The 21372-nt window shown below is 33.3% G+C and overlaps 1 protein-coding gene across 2 annotated transcripts in view; it reads right to left on the bottom strand.

Annotated features, from left to right (window-relative positions):
* CHD1 (chromodomain helicase DNA binding protein 1) overlaps positions 1-21372 on the bottom strand; it is a 73114-nt gene that overhangs the window by 32737 nt on the left and 19005 nt on the right. For both annotated transcript variants that reach the window (XM_018050009.1, XM_018050010.1), the window contains exons 3-17: positions 15170-15371; positions 14072-14182; positions 13016-13080; positions 10962-11111; positions 10550-10824; positions 9421-9646; positions 9153-9253; positions 8769-8947; positions 7772-7899; positions 6675-6891; positions 5984-6073; positions 4919-5109; positions 4048-4236; positions 2619-2781; positions 1613-1765 (exon numbers count right to left, since the gene is read on the bottom strand). In XM_018050009.1, coding sequence (XP_017905498.1) covers positions 1613-1765; positions 2619-2781; positions 4048-4236; positions 4919-5109; positions 5984-6073; positions 6675-6891; positions 7772-7899; positions 8769-8947; positions 9153-9253; positions 9421-9646; positions 10550-10824; positions 10962-11111; positions 13016-13080; positions 14072-14182; positions 15170-15371 — 2440 coding nt within the window. The remainder of the gene's footprint in view (positions 1-1612; positions 1766-2618; positions 2782-4047; positions 4237-4918; positions 5110-5983; positions 6074-6674; positions 6892-7771; positions 7900-8768; positions 8948-9152; positions 9254-9420; positions 9647-10549; positions 10825-10961; positions 11112-13015; positions 13081-14071; positions 14183-15169; positions 15372-21372) is intronic.

The raw sequence follows: 21372 nt of genomic DNA, 5'->3' as shown, positions 1-21372 counted from the left end.
AATACCCTCATTATTTTATTATCTGTTTCATTAAAAAAAAGTTAGTACAATATTTGAACAACCCATTAAACTGATCCTCAGATCCATTAATGGGTTAGAGCCCATAGTTTAAAAAAAAAAAAAAAAGCGCTGATTGATTCAAGTCCAGTGTGGTTATGGACCCACACATCACTGCCACCTAAGAACTTAGAAATGCAAATTACTGAGACCCATTTCAGACTTACTGAGTCAGAAACTGCAAGAGGAATTCAGCAAAAGCCCTCTGTTTTAATGAGAATCACTGACTCAGGGCCCCACAGGCTCTAGCTGAACAGCCCACGTCTGAGCATCTCTACTGCTCACCAGTGCCTTGAGCAAGTGATTTGCCTTTTTCCCTTGTCAGTTTCCTCCTCAGTAAATGAACACAGGAAGTACTACTTCCTTCAGACAGCAACAGAACAGAGTAAAACACTTTGCACAGTGTCTGACATATTCTATGTTGAGTGTTTACTAAACATTAGCTAAGCAAGAGACGTCCAAAATCAAAAGCTTTTTTAAAGTACCAAGCTTGTTTTTCATGAAAAATTACAACTAGTAAAACCTTTCATTCTTTTTACTTTTCCCCCTAAATGACTAGATGTATCTCAATCATGTTGATATCACCCAACATCTGTTCTTCATAGCACTTACCAGAGTCATAACATTACATTTATTTCTCATTACCTGCTTAATGTCTGTCTCCCACATGGGACTGTAAGCTCCAACAGAGCAGGGATTATGTGTGATGAGGTTCATCATTGTAATACTACTTCTACTTTACTGTCTGCACTAAATACACATCATTTATTAGCTGCATATGCTAGTTGCTATGTTTCAGGTATTATTCATAAAATTGCTCTAAGGATTAAATAAATTAGATGTAAACTACTAAGACTGACTCTAATAAACATTCATCATATTTGCTGTTGTTTAGTCAGTCATGTGCAAGTCTTTGCGACCCCATGGACTGCAGCCTGCCAGGTTCCTCTGTCCATGGATTTCCCTGGCAAGAATACTGAAGTGACTTGCCATCTCCTTCTCTAGGGGATCTTCCCAACCCAGGGATTGAATCAGCATCTCCTGCACTGACAGGAGGATTCTTTACCACTGAGCCACCAAGGAAGCTCAAACATTCTTATTAGCTGTAATTATATTGAATGAATTTCAAAATATTGAATAGATGGAATATAAGCCTTTTTTGCTCTTTGGTATATCCTCTAAAGTCATGTATTTTTATTCAGCAAACTATGCACTAGAATAACTATGAGCATACAATCTTCAGAATCTGCAACAGTTCAGGTAACACCAGAAGTACTGCTCTCTCCTATCCTTCCTCAGACTAAAGCCTAATACATAAGGCTGCCCCTTTAATTTGAACATAGAAGAGAAACACAAAGAAAAACTGTTTTGCTGTTAAATGTAAAGTCAAGAAGAAAAAGAAAAGGAATAATGACAAAACTTTTTGAACAGATCTATTTTCTTAAAAAGAGTATAGGTTATATAAAATCTACTCTTCATGTACAAAAGAATTTCAAACATGCCCAGGGATTAGACAAAATTTAAATCAACAAAAAAGACAAAATGAAATGCTTACTTGAAAGGGGAACTGACGATACTTCAAATATTCTGCAAGTATATCTAACATCCGCACCATTTGAGAAAAAATAAGAACTCTATTGCCTCGCTCTCTTAGGCGAATTAACAGTTTGTCAAGAAGAATTAGTTTTCCGCTACTACGGATTAAGTGCTATAAGGAAACAATAAATTTTAATTGTTATAACATGTTAAAAGAACTGTATCGAATGAAACAAATGTCTCACAACACTTCAGTTTTTTCATTTTAAATTAAAATTTTTAATTTTCATATTGATGAAATAGTTTATGTTTTCAAAATTTTCAGAACCTTGATCAATTAGTTCGACAACTTAAGCTAAATTTTCCTTGCCATTTAGGACCTAGGTTTTGCTGCATTTTCTGGAGACCAAAAAAAAAAAAAGCACCGTTTCACTCTATTTGTTAGATATCACACCATTTCTCCAAAAAATCTTAGCTGAAACAACTAAGTAACAACTAATACACTGAAAGAAGAAACAACTAGTAATCAAAGGTTTTGAAAGACTGAGAAATGTCTTCTAATTTATATGTCACTGGCAGCACTTCAAAGCAATACTACAGCTGGATGACAACTGCGCCTTCTTCACACTCTTCACTTGTCTTCCAGAAGTGATAGGAAGAGGAAGATCTAAGGTCCAGATGCCCTTAAGACTACCATTTGCCATGTCACAAATTCAGCACAATCACTATTAGTGAAATTTTTTTCACCACAAAAATACACTAAGGGGTTTTTGCTGGATAAAAGTGTAACAGACCATGGTTAGATCAGCTTTTTAAAAGAATTATCAAAATGACTAAACGGATAAATTATAACTTTAAAATAAAAAACACTAAAAAATAAGCAGCACCATTATTTAAATACACCTTTAACCAAAAGGAACATCTAAGCAATATATTAAAGCACTGTGGCATTTTCACTTAAAGCTGAAATAAACATTTTTAGAATTCTGCTTTACCATTAAGTAATAAAATTTTAAAATTCTTACTTGTAAGGCCTCCTGTTTATTATAGAATTCATTATTATCTGGTGGTTTAATGAGGTAGCAATGGTTACAACATTTCTTTAGCTCCATCATAATATTCAAAAAGCCTGAGGTACTGCCCTTGGAACCTTTGCTGAGGGCTTTGTAATTCCTAGTTAATATCCACCTGTTTAAAAAAAAAGATTATGAAAATGATGTAGCAGAATTACCAGGATGAATTCTAAAATCACTAAAAAAATTAAGTACCGAAGTAAAACTGCACCATTATGAAGTTCAACTCCAAAGACAAAGGACTAAACTTTGTTCACAAAATTAAATGAACCTCATTCATAAGACCATGACAACACATAGTTATTTGAACCATTAACTATACACAGTAAAGGCTTAGCATAACATAGTGAATTAACAGTGCACAGTGCATTAATCCTTTACCCCAAAATTTATTTTTAAAATGGTCAACTTTATAATCTATGTTAACTTTCCAACAAATTTTGCTATGCTGGACAACTAATGCAGATACTTCACATCTCATGAGGATACCTGGTTTAGCCAAACTGCCTTCTCTAAAATAGTTACACAATACACATGCAACTTAAGAGATAAATCGTAAGTGGCTATTACTGCAAATTATGCATAACATTTCCTCTCACCATGATTTACCTTGTCTAACATCTTTTATTTCCTTCCTTTTTACAAGGTTAGTTTTCCAAGGAACTTGAAACAATTTTATCTGATTTGTCTCAAAACGACAGGATAGGGGAAGTGAAGGCAGCTGGCTATGAGCTGAAGACCAAGCTTGAGTGATGGAGTTTATTATACTATCCTATTTTGTATATGGTCTGAAGTTTTCCATAAGAAAAATGTAAAATTTATGTAGTAAATGTATTTTTTAAGTGAATGGCACTTATGCATTTATCATAAAATATGTTTCTGAGAGTTCAAATGCATGAAGCAGAGCTTTATGCAACTAAATGTCTAAACAGAAACTAGGCTGGATACTTCTTTTTGATTCTAAGTGTTACCATACAGATCCAACATACATAAATTATACAAAATATGATTTACTAACATTTTTCAAAAAGCAGAGGGGCCTAAAATTTTGTTCTAAGTTTGTTTCTCTGGTTTCCACTTCCACCTGTCAATAACATAATTATCAGAATTACATAATACCTTGGTATCATGGCAATCCTAAAACTTAAAAAGAAACCTTCTATAATGTAACATAGTACAAAATAAAGAAACACAATTAATGATGTGCTATAAGATGAATTAGTCTTATATCACCTGTGATCTTAGACATGCCATTAAATCTCTCTCTGCCTCACTATGCCATACAATAAACCTATTTTAAAATTCAAGAATTGTAACTGCTCTCTAAGACTCAATCGGGGCTAGGGGGCACCTCAGAACATGTGCTCTGTTTACAGCTTACTTGTAATATTGTTTCTGTAAAGCACTCATTTCCATTCTTAAAATCTGTTCAACCTTGGCAGGAAGAGATTTTTCCACATCTTTCTTAACCCTCCGCAACAGAAATGGCTCAAGCTCTTTGTGGAGGCTTGCATAACCATATTCTCTGCCTTTGCCATGTTCTTCTTCAAAATCTTCCCAGGAAGAAAACCTTAAAAATGTAAGCAAATGGAATAATCAGTAAAAGAAGTCAAATTGCATTTGATATTTTACAGGATAGTCAGATATAAACAAAATACAGATTTTTAGGGGGGAAAAATTAGTTAAAATTAATCACTTCTAATAACTATCCTTCCAAGAAATCTATTGTATATCTACAGATGTAAAATAAAAGCTATTTTATGAAAAATTGTTTACTTTCCTTGAGTTAAATAAAGATGAAATATTTTCAAGTATGGGAGTAATTATCACTAAACTATTTCTCAAAGTTATACATCTATTGAAAGAAAATATGTATATGACCTTGGACAACTTATTTATCTTAGTCTGCTTTTCCTAAAATTATTAGAAAATGGAATTTTCTAACAATACCTTGTTATTGTTATTACTACTGCTTAAGAATGATACTATTTCCATTTTTAAGAAATGGATATTCTGAACAACATGCAAAATCAACTGTTATAATTTATTCTCCATGGCTCAAGCTTATTTATTTACAAAATTAAATAAAAATATTATTTCAAATTCTATTCCATCCCATTTCTTTTTCTTAATAATCTCTGATCTAATGTTTGAGACAATAAAACCTCCTTCTGACCTTATTATCTAATTACTTTTCCTGCTAAACTTAGCAAATGAAACCAACATTAAAATTGTATTTTAATTTATCTTACTTTTCTGGCATAATGAAATGTAGCAAAGACCAGAGCTCTTTGAGGGAGTTTTGCAGAGGAGTTCCAGTGATAAGGAGACGGTGATTGGACTTAAAATCTATTAAAGTTTTATACAGAAGAGAGTCATCATTCTTTAATCGATGTGCTTCGTCCACACCTATAAATGCCCAATTCAGACCTCCAAGGAATGCCTTAAAATGAACAGAAGAATGTAGTTAATATTTCAAGAGAAAAATGGAATTCAAATCATTAAAATAAGGCAAATTTAAAAATAAACCTATGTCCAATATTTCAAATAAAAATTACGTACTATTCTAAAATTTATTGGAATCTTCATATCAAGTAACTCAGAATGAAAAACAAAGTTCCTTCCATGACTAACTCAGCCATTAGAAAAACAGTATAATCATCAAGTGAAAGTTTTTACTAGCTTACATACTGAAAATAAAAACTACAGTGTCATTAAAATATTTCACAAACAATGTTTACAGACTAAGTCCAGTAGAAACCTCATTAATGTTAATTTGGAGAAAATAAATTTGGAATAGTGTCTAACTCCAAGTGTAGTTACAATTTACTGCTATGATTTTTATGAATTATTTATTTACAATATATACACAAAGGTCTCTGCCTTATGGAGACGGGCCTGATTCTGCTACTTAAAAGTTGCATGACTTGAGGCAAGTTCATCAACTTCTTTGAGACCTGACTTTTCTTCACAAAAGGGACAGAAGTGTATTTTAAAGTAATTATGAAGAATTAAAGAAGATAATAGCTATAAAGCATTTCCCAGTGGTAGTGTGATCCGTCCTCCTCTTTAGAGACCTTACACATCAACAGACACTATACCAAGCTGGTTTCATATCCTTTGGTTTATATTTACAACACTGAAAAATGTAAAAATCAACCTTACTTCAAGGATCATAAAAAAACAAACAGAGAAGCCAGACTTGACCCACAGACTTTGAATCTGGTGGCCACTGATTTATGTTTATCTTTTCATCCTATCCACAATATAAAGGAAAAACTGATATACACCAAACAGAAAAACAGATTAATACATACCTTATCCTTCAGCAAGATTTCATAAGTTGTTAACAGTATATTAAATTTTAACCGTTTGGTCTGGGGATGCATCCATTCATGAGTTCTTATCTATCAAGAAATTTCAAAACAAACATTTTTTCAGAAGTATAATTTTACTTGAGTATCTGAAGTAAAATCCATTCAAAATACAAAAAATGTGTCTATATGTTTATGCATAAAAACTTTAACAATTCTTTATACAGTATAAGCTACACTGATCTTATAAGCAAAACGTAAATACTCCAGCTATCAAAATCTTCTGTAAAAAAAATAGCCACATTTTTTTAACAGGCAAATTTTTAATATATGCTTTTCACTGAAGGAACTTCTCATTTGACCAAACAAAAGTGATTTCTTTTTTGTAGATAAAATATGTCTGGGGTTTGCTTGACAATAATAATTGGGAGGAAAGTATCATGTAGAGGGACAGATGAAACAAAACAGGTTAAGAGTTAAAACTGTGCAGCTGGACATAGGACATAGAGATTTTATTACATTCTTCTGTAGGCTTTCATGTATATTAATTTTTATTAAGCCAATCAAACATGTGATGAATCTTACTGTGTAACAAGTTTAATGCTGGAAACTAAGACTTTATAAAGACCAATCAAAGACTTGTCCTCAAAGATGAGTTTGTCTAAATTTCTAAATTTGTGGTGAAACAACTTACCATGTTTCTGCTGTTGATGTCACCTAAATAAACCACAGCATTCATTTGAGAAGCCCACGTCTGAATCTCCCTTTGCCAGGAAGTGAGAGTGGAGAGTGGTACTACTAACAGAAAAGGTCCATATAATTGGTGTTCATGAAACAAATAGTTCAGAAATGAGATCGTCTGTATTGTTTTTCCAAGGCCCATTTCATCAGCAAGTATGCAACTATTACCTCTGCAAAATGAAAAACAAAAATCATGTATGCAATAAAGACTCAAATTTATAAGTAACCTTTATATATAATTCATGTAAAAATTTATATGAAGTTAAATCAGATTAATCTGATAGGTATTATTTACAATATGCATTTTTATTAACTATAATAGTATAAGAGAGTTTATGATTTTAGAACATAAAAGCAGCTTAAAAATTATCAGAATTATTTACAGTCAGTTATGGAGATAAGGATACAATCCATCTACAAGTGGTAGAGTCCAGATAAAACTACAGCTATGTTAAAGTTTAAAAAACAAAAAAACTGCACCCTAGTCACCAACACTGCCAAAAAGAGAGTAGGAGACACAGGAGAGAGGAAGAGAAAAACAGAAGCCAAACTGGCTATTAGAAATAACTGGAAGAGAGACAGTCCAGGACACTGTGAAACAATGTATACATATTCTGATTTCAATTAAAACATATTTAAATATTGCAACAATCAAAAAGTTCTTTTTCTTCTTAATATAAGAAGTACTGTCTATATAGGGCTTCCCTGGTGGCTCAATGCTAAAGAACCCGCTTGCCAAGACAGTAATAGAGACAGGTTTGATCCCTGGGCAGAGACGATCCCCTGGAGAAGCAAATGGCAACCCATCCCAGTATTCCTGCCTGGGATATCTCATGGACAGAGGAGCCTGGCAGGCTATATAGTCCATGGGGTCAAAGAATTAGACACGACTGAGCAACTAAACAACTGTTTATATAATAGGAAATTCAAAGACCTATATATAAATACCAGAGGGTCTTGTCTTATCCTTTATGCTGGTGGAAATCTTTTCCAAACCCCACATTTGTAAAAATTTTATCATTTTAAATAAACAATTCAAAATATACATACTTGCACCAAGAGTGAGCAAGCCAATTTAAACCATTCAGTTGATAATCTCTTAATTCTAATCCTTCATGTCCTCCAATATAGGATGGCTGTTTCTTTAGGGCTACAAATCTTGGCCTTTGTTTTAATACCTTTTGTAGAAAAAAATATTAACATGAATTATTAAACATAAGAAATCATATTAAAAGATGAAGATATCAGCTTTTACCATAAATTTTAAAATTTCATCTCAAATCATCATGCTCAGAAATTCCATGACAAAATATACATGAGGACTGAAAGAAGTCTGTTTTCTATAACAATGTACAGTGAAATATTCTGGTCTCTTTTCAGAACAAAAAATGACAGAGGTCACTGCTGAAATGAAAGTGAGTTCTTGCTGAAATACTTGGATCTCACATGTTTCACAAGTAAAAGCTATGTTAAATTCATTCATTTAACCACAGTTCCAGCCCTGACCTAGAAATGAAACATAAAACTGGTTTAACTTTCCATTTGATTTCTCATTTCTAAATTACCCTTATGAATTTAATTAAATCTTGTAATAAGAAAACAAATTCTAATAGTACACAGACCCCAAACTATCACCAGTAGTAACTTTTAAGTATTAGGCAAGGCAGTCCTTGACACTTTCTTATGGGGACATCCCTCTCTTCCTTTCCTATCATCAATGATAATATTCACTACCTTTTAAATCAAGCATATACATCTAGTTTCCAAGAAATTTTCCCCTTTTGACCTCCCTGACCCAGTCCCCACAACTGCCACCAACCAATTTATTATCTTTCTGACACAAGTTTCAGTCACCAAGGCTAGAAGACAGTGCCACATCTAAAATGGCACAGCAATTACAGGAATATCATTTCCTGTAGGACCTACCATCCAAATAGTTCTCTCCTGTAGCCTGTATGAAATCAGGCTCCAACTCTCTATGTGGGCTTGTAATATTTATGATGCATAAATACAGTTTCAATAATTTAAAATGGCAAACAATACTCACTTTGCAGTCTTTAAAAGGAGTGGTTTTTGATTGATTCCTGCTGAAATACTCATCTATGCATGCTTGAAACTTTTTGGAAATAAGAGCGCCATCTTCCCAGCTGCACTCTGAGTATGGAAGACCCTGCCATTTGCAATAATAATCAGGATAGCCAGCAGCTGACTTCTGATTGGAATGAGCTGTGAGATAAATCAGATATATTTTACACTGAATTTTATCCAAGGAATAATTCTTGGTAAAAACTATACAAGTAAAAATAAGCCATCTGGTTTCACTATTATAAGAGCAAGCTACTGTATTTGATATGCAAGCAAAACTTTTAACTTTTCAGATGACTTCAAGCATGGAAAAATAAATGTTTAATTAGAATCATTTATTACTAACCAATTATTCGTTCCACTATTTGATACTGCTTATGGAGATCATCTGTAAGTTCTTGCTGGCAATTATAATATTCCACATCTTCTGGAGAAGCATTTTTCAACCTGAAAGATTATTAACCCAAGAACAAAGTTAAAAATCTCCACTAAATGCCATCTGTAGCACAAAATCTCCCATCTTGTCACTCAAATGTGAATCAGTTTGAATAATGAAGAAGCTGAAACAAATGAATTTAAGCATCACTAATTTTTAACTCCAACATAAAACATACCATCTTTTTGTTTCCTGATCTTTTTTCTTATAATTATCTAATTTTTTCATTCCTCTAACATTTTGCTGCTTAAGGGTTTCCTCTGTCTCCCAAGTATTGTGGATATGTGACCATCCTTTCCATTTAATTAAATACTGGATCTCTCCTGGTTCCTTGTTTTTTTCAAATCCTGCATTCGGGTCACCATCTGCTTCAACTGCATAGATGGTTGTAGTAGCACCAGTAGCTGAAAAAAAAAAGTACAATACTTCCATGTGATTCTGTTATTGAAGTATTTCAATTCAAAATTTCAAGAATATAAACAGAAAAATATATGCTCTTTTATTAAGTAACAAACAGGTATGAGTTTATAGGAAACTATATTACACATTCATAGAAGAAACTGAATTCTAGAATAGAAAGGTTAACTAAAAATCATCTTTAAAAACTACATGCTTGAAATCACTATGTAGAAGTGATTTCACACTCCCATGTTCACCGGTACATCACTTATAACAGATAATACATGGAAAGACCCTAAGCGTCCACCAACAAATGACTGGATTAAAAAAACACTGTATGTACATATACAATGGAATACTATTTGGCCATAAAAAGGAGGAAATCTGCTATCTGTAACAACATGGATGGACCTCAGTAGCATCATGTTAAGTAAAATAAGTCAAGAGAAAGATAAACTGTATGTTCACACATATATGGAAAAAGGAAGGAGGGAGGGGGGAATTCACTGACTGAGAGATCAGATTCAAACTTACCAGAGGTAGGACAAGTATGATGAAGTGTTCAAAATAGATTCTTTACCACTGAGCCACCAGGGAAACCCCAAGCAGGGAGTGTGTGTGTGTATGTGTGTGTCTATGTGTTGGTCACTCAGTCGTGTGCGACTGTGCAACCCCATGAACTGTAGCCTGCTAGGGACCTCTGCCCATGGGATTCTCCAGGCAAGAATACTGGAATGGGTTGCCATTCCCTTCTCCAGAAGCAAGGTCTATTTTACAGCAAATAAGTATAAAAGTAAAAACTCTACCCTCAGCTTTCAAAGTTGAAAAGTGTCTTCAGGAAAAAAGTCACTCTAGTAAAATTACTGAAAAACAAAACCAAAAACGAAGGTTTCTTTTTCTTTAAATACCTCCTTTTCTTCCAATCCGACAATCCATAAACCGTTCTATTGTTTCAAATTCCTCTTCCTCAGGTTGAGGAACATCCTCTCCACAGACTTCCAGGAGGTCATCAGAATCTGTTTTCATTTCTTCATCTTCCTTATAGCTAACATTGACAGTTGCTTGGCGACGAGAGCTTCTTTTATCATTATCATATTCTTCTTCATCCTCCTCCTCCTCCTCAGATGAATCAATCTGTCTCTTTTTTTGTCCAATAATCTTTTTTCCATTTTTCGACTTAGATCTAGGGAAAAGTAAAGGAAAGAGGTATTTTACAGAAATACTGGCATAAAACAAGCCTTGAGAAACTCTAAGAAAAAGAACGAATACCTTCTATAACCAACAATTTTCAGAATCAAACCAAGAACATACTATACATACCGATTTTGAGGTTTTCTACTTTTAACTTTATTTTTTGGCTCATAATCTGATTCTGTTTCATCACAACTGCTTTTATCTCTTTCTTCTTCAGATTCCGAATCCGAACCAGACTGAGAGGGTGACCCCGATCCAGACATCTGCCAATCTTCACTGTATATAAAATATATATTTACTTATAGATATATAGCAAATTTTGTCTGACAAAATATAAAAATAATCAAGCTAAATTACATTTCAGCTAATATAAAAAATATCATTTTCACTCATAAAAATACTCAAATATCTGTAGAATAAGAAAATGCTGGAAAATATTCTTCATAGATTTCTCCAGCTCCAGAAGTTTTTTGTTAATCATTTAATCATACCTCAAAATGTAACGTAAGTGGAGTTTAGGTGAAAACACAGTATGCTAATTTAGAGTCACAGTGCTTAATTTTGAAAATTCTGTCTAATTATACTTGCCATTTCAAAATAGATTCTATAATAATTCCTTTCATTGTAATTTTGTGGAGATTGTGATTTTTAAAAACATACCCTTTAAAAAATGATTTTTAAAATATTATACATCAAGAAACTTAAAATAAGGTATCAAAAAATTGAAGAAAAAATAATAACATTCCATCTTAACCAACATTCAATAACTACCTTAACTCTTATTACTATTTTTAGTCTAATTAATTTCAAATAACATGGAAAGAAAAAAATGTTGGATTCACTGTTAATATTCTACTATAGTATTAACTTTAAATGAAAGATATACATTAAGTTATTACATATACACTACATTCTGTATCAAAGGCACTATTTCTACTCCAGTGCTCTGCACAGCTTATACCAATTACTACTATGTCATGTTAAGCGCTGCATAAGCAAGCCACATGATAAAATCTGGTTTATGATATTAAAAGAAAAAACATAATGGGAGAAGCTAATTTTTTATCTTGAGATTTTTTTTCCAGAGTTTGCACATTAGACATAGCAATAGGCAGGATCTATGAAAAAAATCTCCATTTTATATTTTTATAGCAAGTATTATAATGATTTTTATATCCAACAAAATCTATCCATCATCCTAAATTACTCATATTTTAAAAATATTCTTTGCTTAAGTTTAGAAATTACTATTTCAGAGGAAAAGTTGAACAGCTGATAAGACACAGTAGCTGAAAACACACTTAGTAAAACAAAAGACAGATCTAAAGAAATCAACCAGAATATAGCACAGCAATAAAAGGCTAAAACACATGGTAAAGTAAGACTCATGGAGGACCGGAAGGATGATCCAACAGATATATAATAGGTATGATCCAAGACAGATAAAATATATATCTGTTAACTATAGTAACAGAAACTGATAGAATGAAAAAGAGAAAATGCCAAGAGATGCAGTGATTGAATTTTTAGAAATTAGTAAAACTCATGAATCTTCACATTAAAGATGCATAAAATAAAGTGCATAAAGTGGGATAAATAAATAACAAATCCAAAGCTGGATGTACCAGTGTGAAAGTGCAGAATATCCAAGACAGAGAGACCAGACAATGGAACAATGTTTTTGAAGAAATGAGAGAAAAAACAACTCAGACTATCTAAAATATCAGAACTGAGACTTGAAGTATTTTTTAACACTTCCTGGGTCAAGATCTTTGGGAAATTACAGTGAATTGCTAAATGAGTTCTAAAGAGGAAGTAAATTTCATGTGCAGACAAATTAAGGATAGCTATTAACATCAGAACTATCTGAAATCCATCATCTTTGGTCCCAACATTCCTATATAAGTTTTTCAAGTTATTAAGATCTTCTGATATTGTGACTAAGAAGATCTCTGAAGTTTAAAAAATATACGGGAGAGGTGTTATAGGAGATAAGTGGCACAAAAAAAAACCCCCATGTTGTCACAGAAACATGAAAGAATTCACGGTTTAAATTAACCTAATAAAATGCCATGAACCAGGAAGTTCACTTCTGGCAACAATTGGTCATAAAGGAAGAAATATAAATCATTAGGATTTTCTTGATATAAAAGTAATCAGTTGAACAAAATGGCACATACTCTTTATGCTTTTTCCTTTTGACCTCACTGGATGAGTCATCGGAATCTTCACTGCTAGAGGAATCCTGTACAGAAAAATATAAAAAGTTAAGGCTGTTAATGATTAGAATTCAACTACAGTAACATTTTTCCTTGTCATACTATTAAACATTCACTTTACTAATAAAACTGTAAAGTTTTTCCATGTTATATTTATACCATACATTAGCATATAAAGTAACTACATTTTTACTGCAAATATGTAACAGCCAGTGCAATTAAGTAAACATTACAATGTCAGCATTTTGTATAAAATCTTATAATCTACCATTTCTGGATACTACTACTGTTGCCTAGTAAGACCCCAAAAAGGAATCTTAACTGTTGGTATGTCAAATTCTCATTTAGTATTTTTCTTCAATAGGCAGTTTTTGATATACAGATACCCCCCCAATCTTTGAAAGTTCAATTTATATCACTAAACTTTTACAAAAGAACCTACACTAGTAACTTTTTTCACTAACTAAAACAAATCTGAAGAGAATTTTCACTTTTACAAAACCCAGCTCTGAGCACTCAGCATTTGTTTCGCAGCAAGCTGTTACTGAGGCGGCAAGCATGCGGAGCGGCACCTTCAAGCTCCTCCCCTGGGACCATCCTCAGCACTGAGCTGCCAGGATTCTGAACTGTGCCTGTGAGCATCTGTGCTTTCCTCACTTTTCCCATGACAATTACACCAAGATGTGGCCTAAGGGAATAGCCTCTTTGCTTTTTTATACCACTTGGCTCAGGAAAAAGGATACTCCATTTTCGGATAGGTGGGGAAACCTATAGTTCTTCCTGAATGTTTTTGTGCAAACATACACACATGCGTGCTCATGTGTACACACAGGAACTACACTGCTTACAATAAAAGTATGTCTACATTTCAAGACTACTGATGCACATTTAAATGTAGCTATTTTCCTATCCTTCTAATACCCTTACTGGTTCTCATAATTTCATAAATAGCCCCCAGTTAAATAATTAGGCATCAAGTCTACTTTTCAAATAATAGCTTTCACAACAAAGAGTCACCTCCTCTGATCCACTATTAGATGAAGCTTGACGTTGCTGCTGCTGCTGCTGCTGCTTCTTAAGCATTGCAGATCTCTGAACGGCCAAAATACTAGGGCTAGATTTCCAGAACTGTAATAGAGAGATACACAAGTGAAGAACAAAGTTTTGAGAAAACTAGAAAAAAGATAATCTATTGAAAACCAATATCAACATTTTCACTGCCTCCAAATAATAAATAATAGTAAGACTATTTTCCTTACTCACATAGATGTAAAACAATATTGCTGCAATATAATTAAAATAAATGCTGAGCCTTAGATGTATATAAATAATTTATGGTGTGTTGAGTTTCACAGATAAGACAGCCTTAATCAATATATTCTTTGGTGTTAGGACTATTGTCAAAAACAACAGGATAATATATGCCACCAGTGCTATTCCAAGTGTGGCTACCTATCTTTTTAACTGGTGTGAGGTGAAGACGAGGAGCTTGAGTCAGAATGCAAATTAACTAAGCACAGTTTTAGTTCAACAGACTTTTTTGTTTCTGGTAGCAAAACTTCCCGCATGAAGGAAACTACGTGTATATTCTGGCCCAAGCATCTTATCTTGACTGGTACTCTAAGTGACACTCTATACACCATTCTGATGTATAGACAAGTTTTACTAAATTTTATAATTGCTTTTTTAAAACAGAATGGCCCTTGGCATATTCTACCACGTATCTTCAAGGAAGCAGAATTCTATTAAATACTCCTATTGGCAATACATTATATCCTTTGAAGATCTTGAAAGTAGAGATAACACTAAAATTAACAAAAAGACCTCAAAAGCCTCAAATTTTTATCCACGAGACACTGATTATTTATGCAACAATTTCTGCTTTTTTCAAAAAGAGAAAGTTTCATGTGTGTTCATTTTATACTTATCTTATACATCAATAGTTATAGACTTAGTACACAGATGACACCAAGTTCGAGAACAATTTAAAGTGCATTTTAATACTTAAAAACAACGTTTCCTAAAAGCTAGATCAAGAATGCTCTAAACCAATGCTATACATTTTCCCAAAGTAATACAGGAAATCTACCTGTCATTGAATACGTTATTCATTACCTCAGCTCCATCAACTTTCGGTGGTTTTGCTTGAACTTTATTTTCTCGGGAATTGTCTGACTCAGACTCCGACTGACTGCCCGATTCGGATCCAGAGTCTGAGTCGCTGCTACCTGACTGGCTACTGCTTCCGTCACTACTGCTTCCAGAACTCGAACCAGATCCAGAGCCGGAAGCTGACCCAGAATCATCATCCGACTGGCTACAATTTAAAAATAAATAGATTTCAAACAAAATTAATTCAAAATTTAGCTTTTCTTAACTCAGCAAAAAGCTCCACATCATTAAGCCTTGTTTGTTTAGTATGTCAACCTTGTATAGCCAAACAAACAGAAAAAGGAATTAATGTTAACCTACAACAATAACTGACTTGATAAATTTAGTAGCCTGGGCTAAAACATAAGCAATTATATCGCAATCTTCCTCCAAGGGTAATGAACAAAACCTGCCAAGTACAGAATCCTGGGCTAGAAACTTAGAACAACAAAATGTTTAAGACACAGTCCCTACTCTTAAAAGGCTATCTGATATAGTAAACATAAAGAAGCAATTGTGTGAAGAAAAATGTGATAAAAATTCTCATTTAGTAAAAGGCAGAAAATGAATTAAATTGAGTTTCAACTTGTTTTCAAGTCCACATCTATGTTCTAACATCTCAGAGGAATGTAACTTATTACAACTAAGCTATGATAAAGTACAATTTACTAAAAAATAAGATTACTAATTTCTTTTCTGAGAAAATTATTCAATTTTTTATGGTTCACTCATAATATGTCTGAAATAGTAAATTCTCACAATCTTTCCTAGCCTCTGTATACATACACACACACACATACTTTCCAGTACTTATTTCCAGTCCAAAGGAGTCTAGAAATAGTCTATATGTAATTGATTGTGTCAATCAATATTATCCGAAAGGCCATTTGTTAACTGGTTTTACATCTGAATTGCTGAAAACCAGGGCATTAAATTTCTTAAATACGTGGCAGACTCAGCTTTTGATGTAATTTTAACTGACTTTATGATAAACAACAGGTAATGTCACACACACAGAGCAAAACTCAAGCTTCTTATTCTCTTGCTGCAGTTTTCAGAAACACCACTAGATGGAGGTATTACTCTACAAAAACTACAAGATCGAACAGAACCCTTCCTAAAAGTAATTTTTGAGAGCAAGGCGTTAATAGTTTCTACATGGAAACATAGACATAAAATTTTCAAGAAGACATTTGATTCTAAAAGTTTTGCTTACAATGTGAACAAACAAACACCTACTTTTAAAATTTGGGAATCTATTGGAATATGTCTTTCTTCATAGTGTAAATAAAAAGTTACATCTTAAAGGCTATATCAAAACAGTTTCTGCCAGTTTCTAACCTCCAGACACATGGTTCAAGAATAGCATAGTGCCTCTTAATTAAAAAACAAAAGTGACCATTCTGCATTCTATTTGGGCCCTTGAAATTTCAGTAAGAATATCAGAGAAGTTATTTTTCCTGACACACAATTTCATTTTTCCTTTAACCCACTAGTTAAGCAACACTTTTCATGTATTACTTTAGCAAAAACTATCATTTGTTAGGCACTGGGAAGACTGAGATAAGACAAAACGCCCTTACCATTATAAGAACTTCTAAGCTAGTATGGAGAGACAGTCATGTCAACCGATAAATATCTCTCTGGGCTATATTTAAAATAATTCAACCAGGGGGTATGAAGAACACAAACAAGTCAGGGGCATAGTAGTTGGAGAACATTTAGAAGAAAGTGAAGATGAACTAATCCTTTAGAAAGAAGAATTAAGTAGAAGGGGTATCATTTTAATTGCTTATAAGCTTCTTGAAGGTACTGTTTTTTTCCCCCAGAATATATTACACAGGTGGACGCTCAGTAAATACCTGAAAAGTAAATGGATAGATAATTGAATCTGGGAGCTATCATGGGCCTATATTCTTAGGTATATTTTGAGAAAATAGCTGGTCAAAATTCCTTCTAAATGTATCAAGATCCCTTGTTAATATACCAATATTCTTAAGCGAATGCAGGAATCTTCCTTTCATACTCTTTAGATGAAAGTAGTTCTGGCTGATGAAAAAAGCAAACAGCCTAAGCCTAGACTACTCTACAGGCATAGAGGCTTATTATCAGAATGTCTTCATCTTAGATATTAAAAGCATGAAGTATTTATTTCACTTAAATTGTTCATAGCAGGACTAAGAATACACACAGAATTAGTAAGGAATGCCTTATGTACTTCCGTAGAATGAGATACAGTTATGTAAAAAAAAAAAAGGCAAGATACAAAACTGCATTTTTAGTATGCTTCCTTTGGGTATGAAGGGAGAAATGTTTACACATATTTGCTTATGCTTTTTTCAAAAGCAATAATGGTGTATAAGGCAATTAAGTCAAAAATGGTTACCTACAAAGAGAGGGGAAAGAACAAAGCAGAAGGAACAAGGATTGAAATGAACTGTCAATTTCTGAACCATGCAAATGTTTTACACATTTTAAAAGGAAATTCTAATACTTGAGAGATAAATAGATATAGGTTTGGGGGAGGGGGGAACAGTGGGACATAAAATTCTGAGGAAAAACAGGCAAAAAGCCTCTCCGTAATGAAGTAGTTCTATTTCAAGCCACTGTTGCACATGCTCTTTCCAAGATAAAAATCAAGCCTGGCTAACTGGGTAGGTCTTCAGTGGTTCTGTAACAAAAGTCAAACATCTATGAGGTGCAGGAATCTGTCTCCACCAACCTATCTCCAGCCAGTTTCCCATCTAAACTCTTAGTTTTAGTGATGGCATACTATTTGTAATTCTCAGAACGTGAGTTTCTCTTTCCACTTTCTGCTTTTGCACAATTACTTCCTTTTTAAAAATTTTTTCACTGTATAATTTCTACTTGAGCCTCACTTCATGGATACTTCTCTGACAAATCTCTCCTGACTCCCAAGATTAAATCAACCCAACATTACAGCTTCCCTAGAAGGCTTCCCAAGTAGCTCAGATGGTAAAGCATCTGCCTGCAATGCAGGAGACCGGGGTTCGATCCCTGAGTCAGGAAGATGCCGTGGAGAAGGAAATGGCAACCCCCTCCAGTATTCTTGGCCTGGAGAATCCCATGGACAGAGGAGCCTGGTGGGCTACAGTCCGTGGGGTCACAAAGTTGAACATGACTGAGCAACTAGCGCGCGCGCGCGCACACACGCACACACACACACACACAAAACATTAAAGCAGGAATACTTACCTCAGTATTCCCACAATATCCTGTACCTATTACTATGTTAGCTATAAGCACATAATGTAATATTCGCTGTAGTTTCTATTTTATTTCTTGGTATTCTACCATATGTTCCTAGAGTGCTGGAAGTTTTACTTGTTCTTTGTATGCTGAGCACTAAATGAAGGACTCAATATATGCTTGGTGAGTGGATGGATATATATATATAAGAAAACAAATCAAAGATGCTTATGGATATAGTATCTTATATAAAATTCACAAATAGAGTTGGACTATAAAAATATTTCTCAGCTCCAATTTATTTAGGTAGTAACCTATACCAGTGATTTTTAAATACAATATAAGTATCTGTATACCACTTACAAGTTATCCTTATGAATTATATTAAATCTTAATAGCCCAATAGTATAAGGCATATTATTAAAAATACTTAATTCTTTCCCTTATTGTTCTCAATTTACAAAAGAAAACTCATTATATGAGTACTTAGATAAAAGAGTTTTCTTAGGGTAAATTCAATTTAAAAAATACATTTAAAAGATAAAACAGCAATTCAAATTAAAGTTTCTTTTCAAGATTGTTTTTATGCTCAATTTCAAATATAAACAAGAACAATCAAATAACTATTTATCTATCAACCAGCTTCACAATTATCAACTTATAACAATTTTGTTTCAAATAATCCAGCTTTCCACAATCTCAAACATATTGAAATTTCATCCATAAATACTTTAACTTATATGTAAAAACAAACACTCCACTATTTTTAAACCTCTACAAAACTAGTACCGTATTTTTTTAAAAATCACTTATTTTCTTAATGTTAAGTATGAAATTATTATTTTTTCCCCTGCAGTTTATTTTGTGGAATAAATTAGGCAGTTTTTCCTGCAGACACTTCCTGCTTTCCAGATTTTACTAACTGCACTTCTGTGGTATTATGTGATATATTTTTCTGTCCCTTGTGTTTCTTATAAATTGTCAGACCTAGAGGCTCAGACTTAATTCAGTTTTCCTTGGCAAGAACATGTTTGAAAAGTTGCTGTGGACCTCTAGTAGAAAAAAACAATGTTTGGTTGTCTCTTTTTGTGTGAGGTTGTTTGATGTGTGTGCTCATGTTCAGCCTTATCCCTTCATTACATAGTTCTCACAAGCCCTACACAAACTCATCCACTATTTATTTAAAGGCAGTAAAATGGTGATACTGTCATTCTTTACTTACCCATTATATCATTTCTCCACTAACAGGTGGAACACTTCTATAATGAGAAATTTTCCCTCATTATATTTGTTAACTTTCAGGTACAGTTCATACAGGAAAAGCATTTTCATTTATTTTCCTTCTTTTTCAGCTTTCAAAATAAGCTAAATTGCTAGCATCCTTTCAAGATAAGACCAGTAATGTTCTAAATCTCACTGTGAACTCAAGGATTGAAATTATTTGATGAGTTTTAACAATCCACTATCATCATTAATACCCAAACTGTCCCCTCTTTAGCAAACAGGAAACCCTTTATTACTTCCTGAATCCTTTTCTCAAGACCTCAAGTTGTCTTTGACAGCTTCCTCTCTTTCTGGTCTGACAAGATGAACCAGGCTCATCTTGTGTATATCTTGCCTCAAATTGTAACTCAGGCATTTCATCAAAAAGCCTTGCTTCTGTTTATGTTGGAAATTAAATTCCAACCTGAGTGGATTGGTTATTGCTTTTAAGATTTTTTTAAATAAGATGAGTTAAGGTAAGGTGAAGTCGCTCAGTCATATCCGACTCTTTGCGACCCCGTGGACTGTAACCTACTAGGCTTCTCCATCCATGGGATTCTCCAGGCAAGAATACTGGAGTGGATTGCCATTTCCTTCTCCAGGGGATCTTCCCGACCCAGGGATCGAACCCAGGTCTCCCGCATTGGAGGCAGACGCTTTAACCTCTGAGCCACCAGGGAAATCTTCTTTAGAGACAATGTATTAAGGATTAATACCAATATTTTCCATTTAAATTTGTAGGTTTTTTCTTTGATTTTTCTATTTATACCATCACTTGGGTTGAGTTTCTTCATTCCAAATAACACTAGTAAGATCATTTATTTGCTTTATCTTAGAATACACATAACAGTTTCAAAACAGTAATAATCTTATATGATTACTAAAAGTTAAGATTTCTTCACAATTCTTGGCCTTCAAGAATACTCACCCTTACTATCAAACTATTGCTTTGAAGACAACTAAAATTGTTTTTTTCTGTATGGTTACTAATTTTGTTTAATTAGGGTTATTTGCTTTTACTTCATTTTTAGGAACTACTTTTACTCACTTTTATTTACTTACATTCTTTATTTATTGCTTTATTTACTTACATTCTTTATTAATTGCTTTATTTATTTACTTACATTCAGCTTGAAAGGTACAAAAGTTAAAATCCAAAATCTAGCTTTTATCTTTTGTCTTCTCTACATCATGACCTTCCTCCCACTACAGTAATTATTTTTTGTTTATTTTTCCTTTCTCAATATAAATAAATTATAAATATGAGTATTTTTATATTCCCCTTTCATAAATGATTATGAACATATTTATAATCTTAAACAATTGATGTCATATTGTATATACATTGTATCCTAGAGATCACTGCACAACAGTGTACAGTAGATATAGTCCCTTCTCCTTTATGCAACTGCATATTCTCCATTTTGTAGATAACAGCATAGTTTCAACCTGTCCCTCAAAGATGAACCAATCTTTGATACCACAATATTAAAAAAACGCCTATGTATCCTTTTGCCTTTATGAGTGTACCTTATTCGCTACTTATCACCCAATGTAAACATACCACTTTGAAGTTTTAAAATGTATAATCAGCTAGCACCCAGATCTTGATTCCAAAATACAAATCCACACTTTAGTAAACTAGGTGCCCTTTAGGAAATGGCAGACTCTAAGGCTGGGACAGGGAAGGTACC

Source organism: Capra hircus, chromosome 7, assembly GCF_001704415.2.
Source record: "Capra hircus breed San Clemente chromosome 7, ASM170441v1, whole genome shotgun sequence".
NCBI lineage: Eukaryota > Metazoa > Chordata > Mammalia > Artiodactyla > Bovidae > Capra > Capra hircus.
Note: the sequence above shows the minus strand (reverse complement) of the source record. Positions and strands in the feature narration are given on the sequence as shown.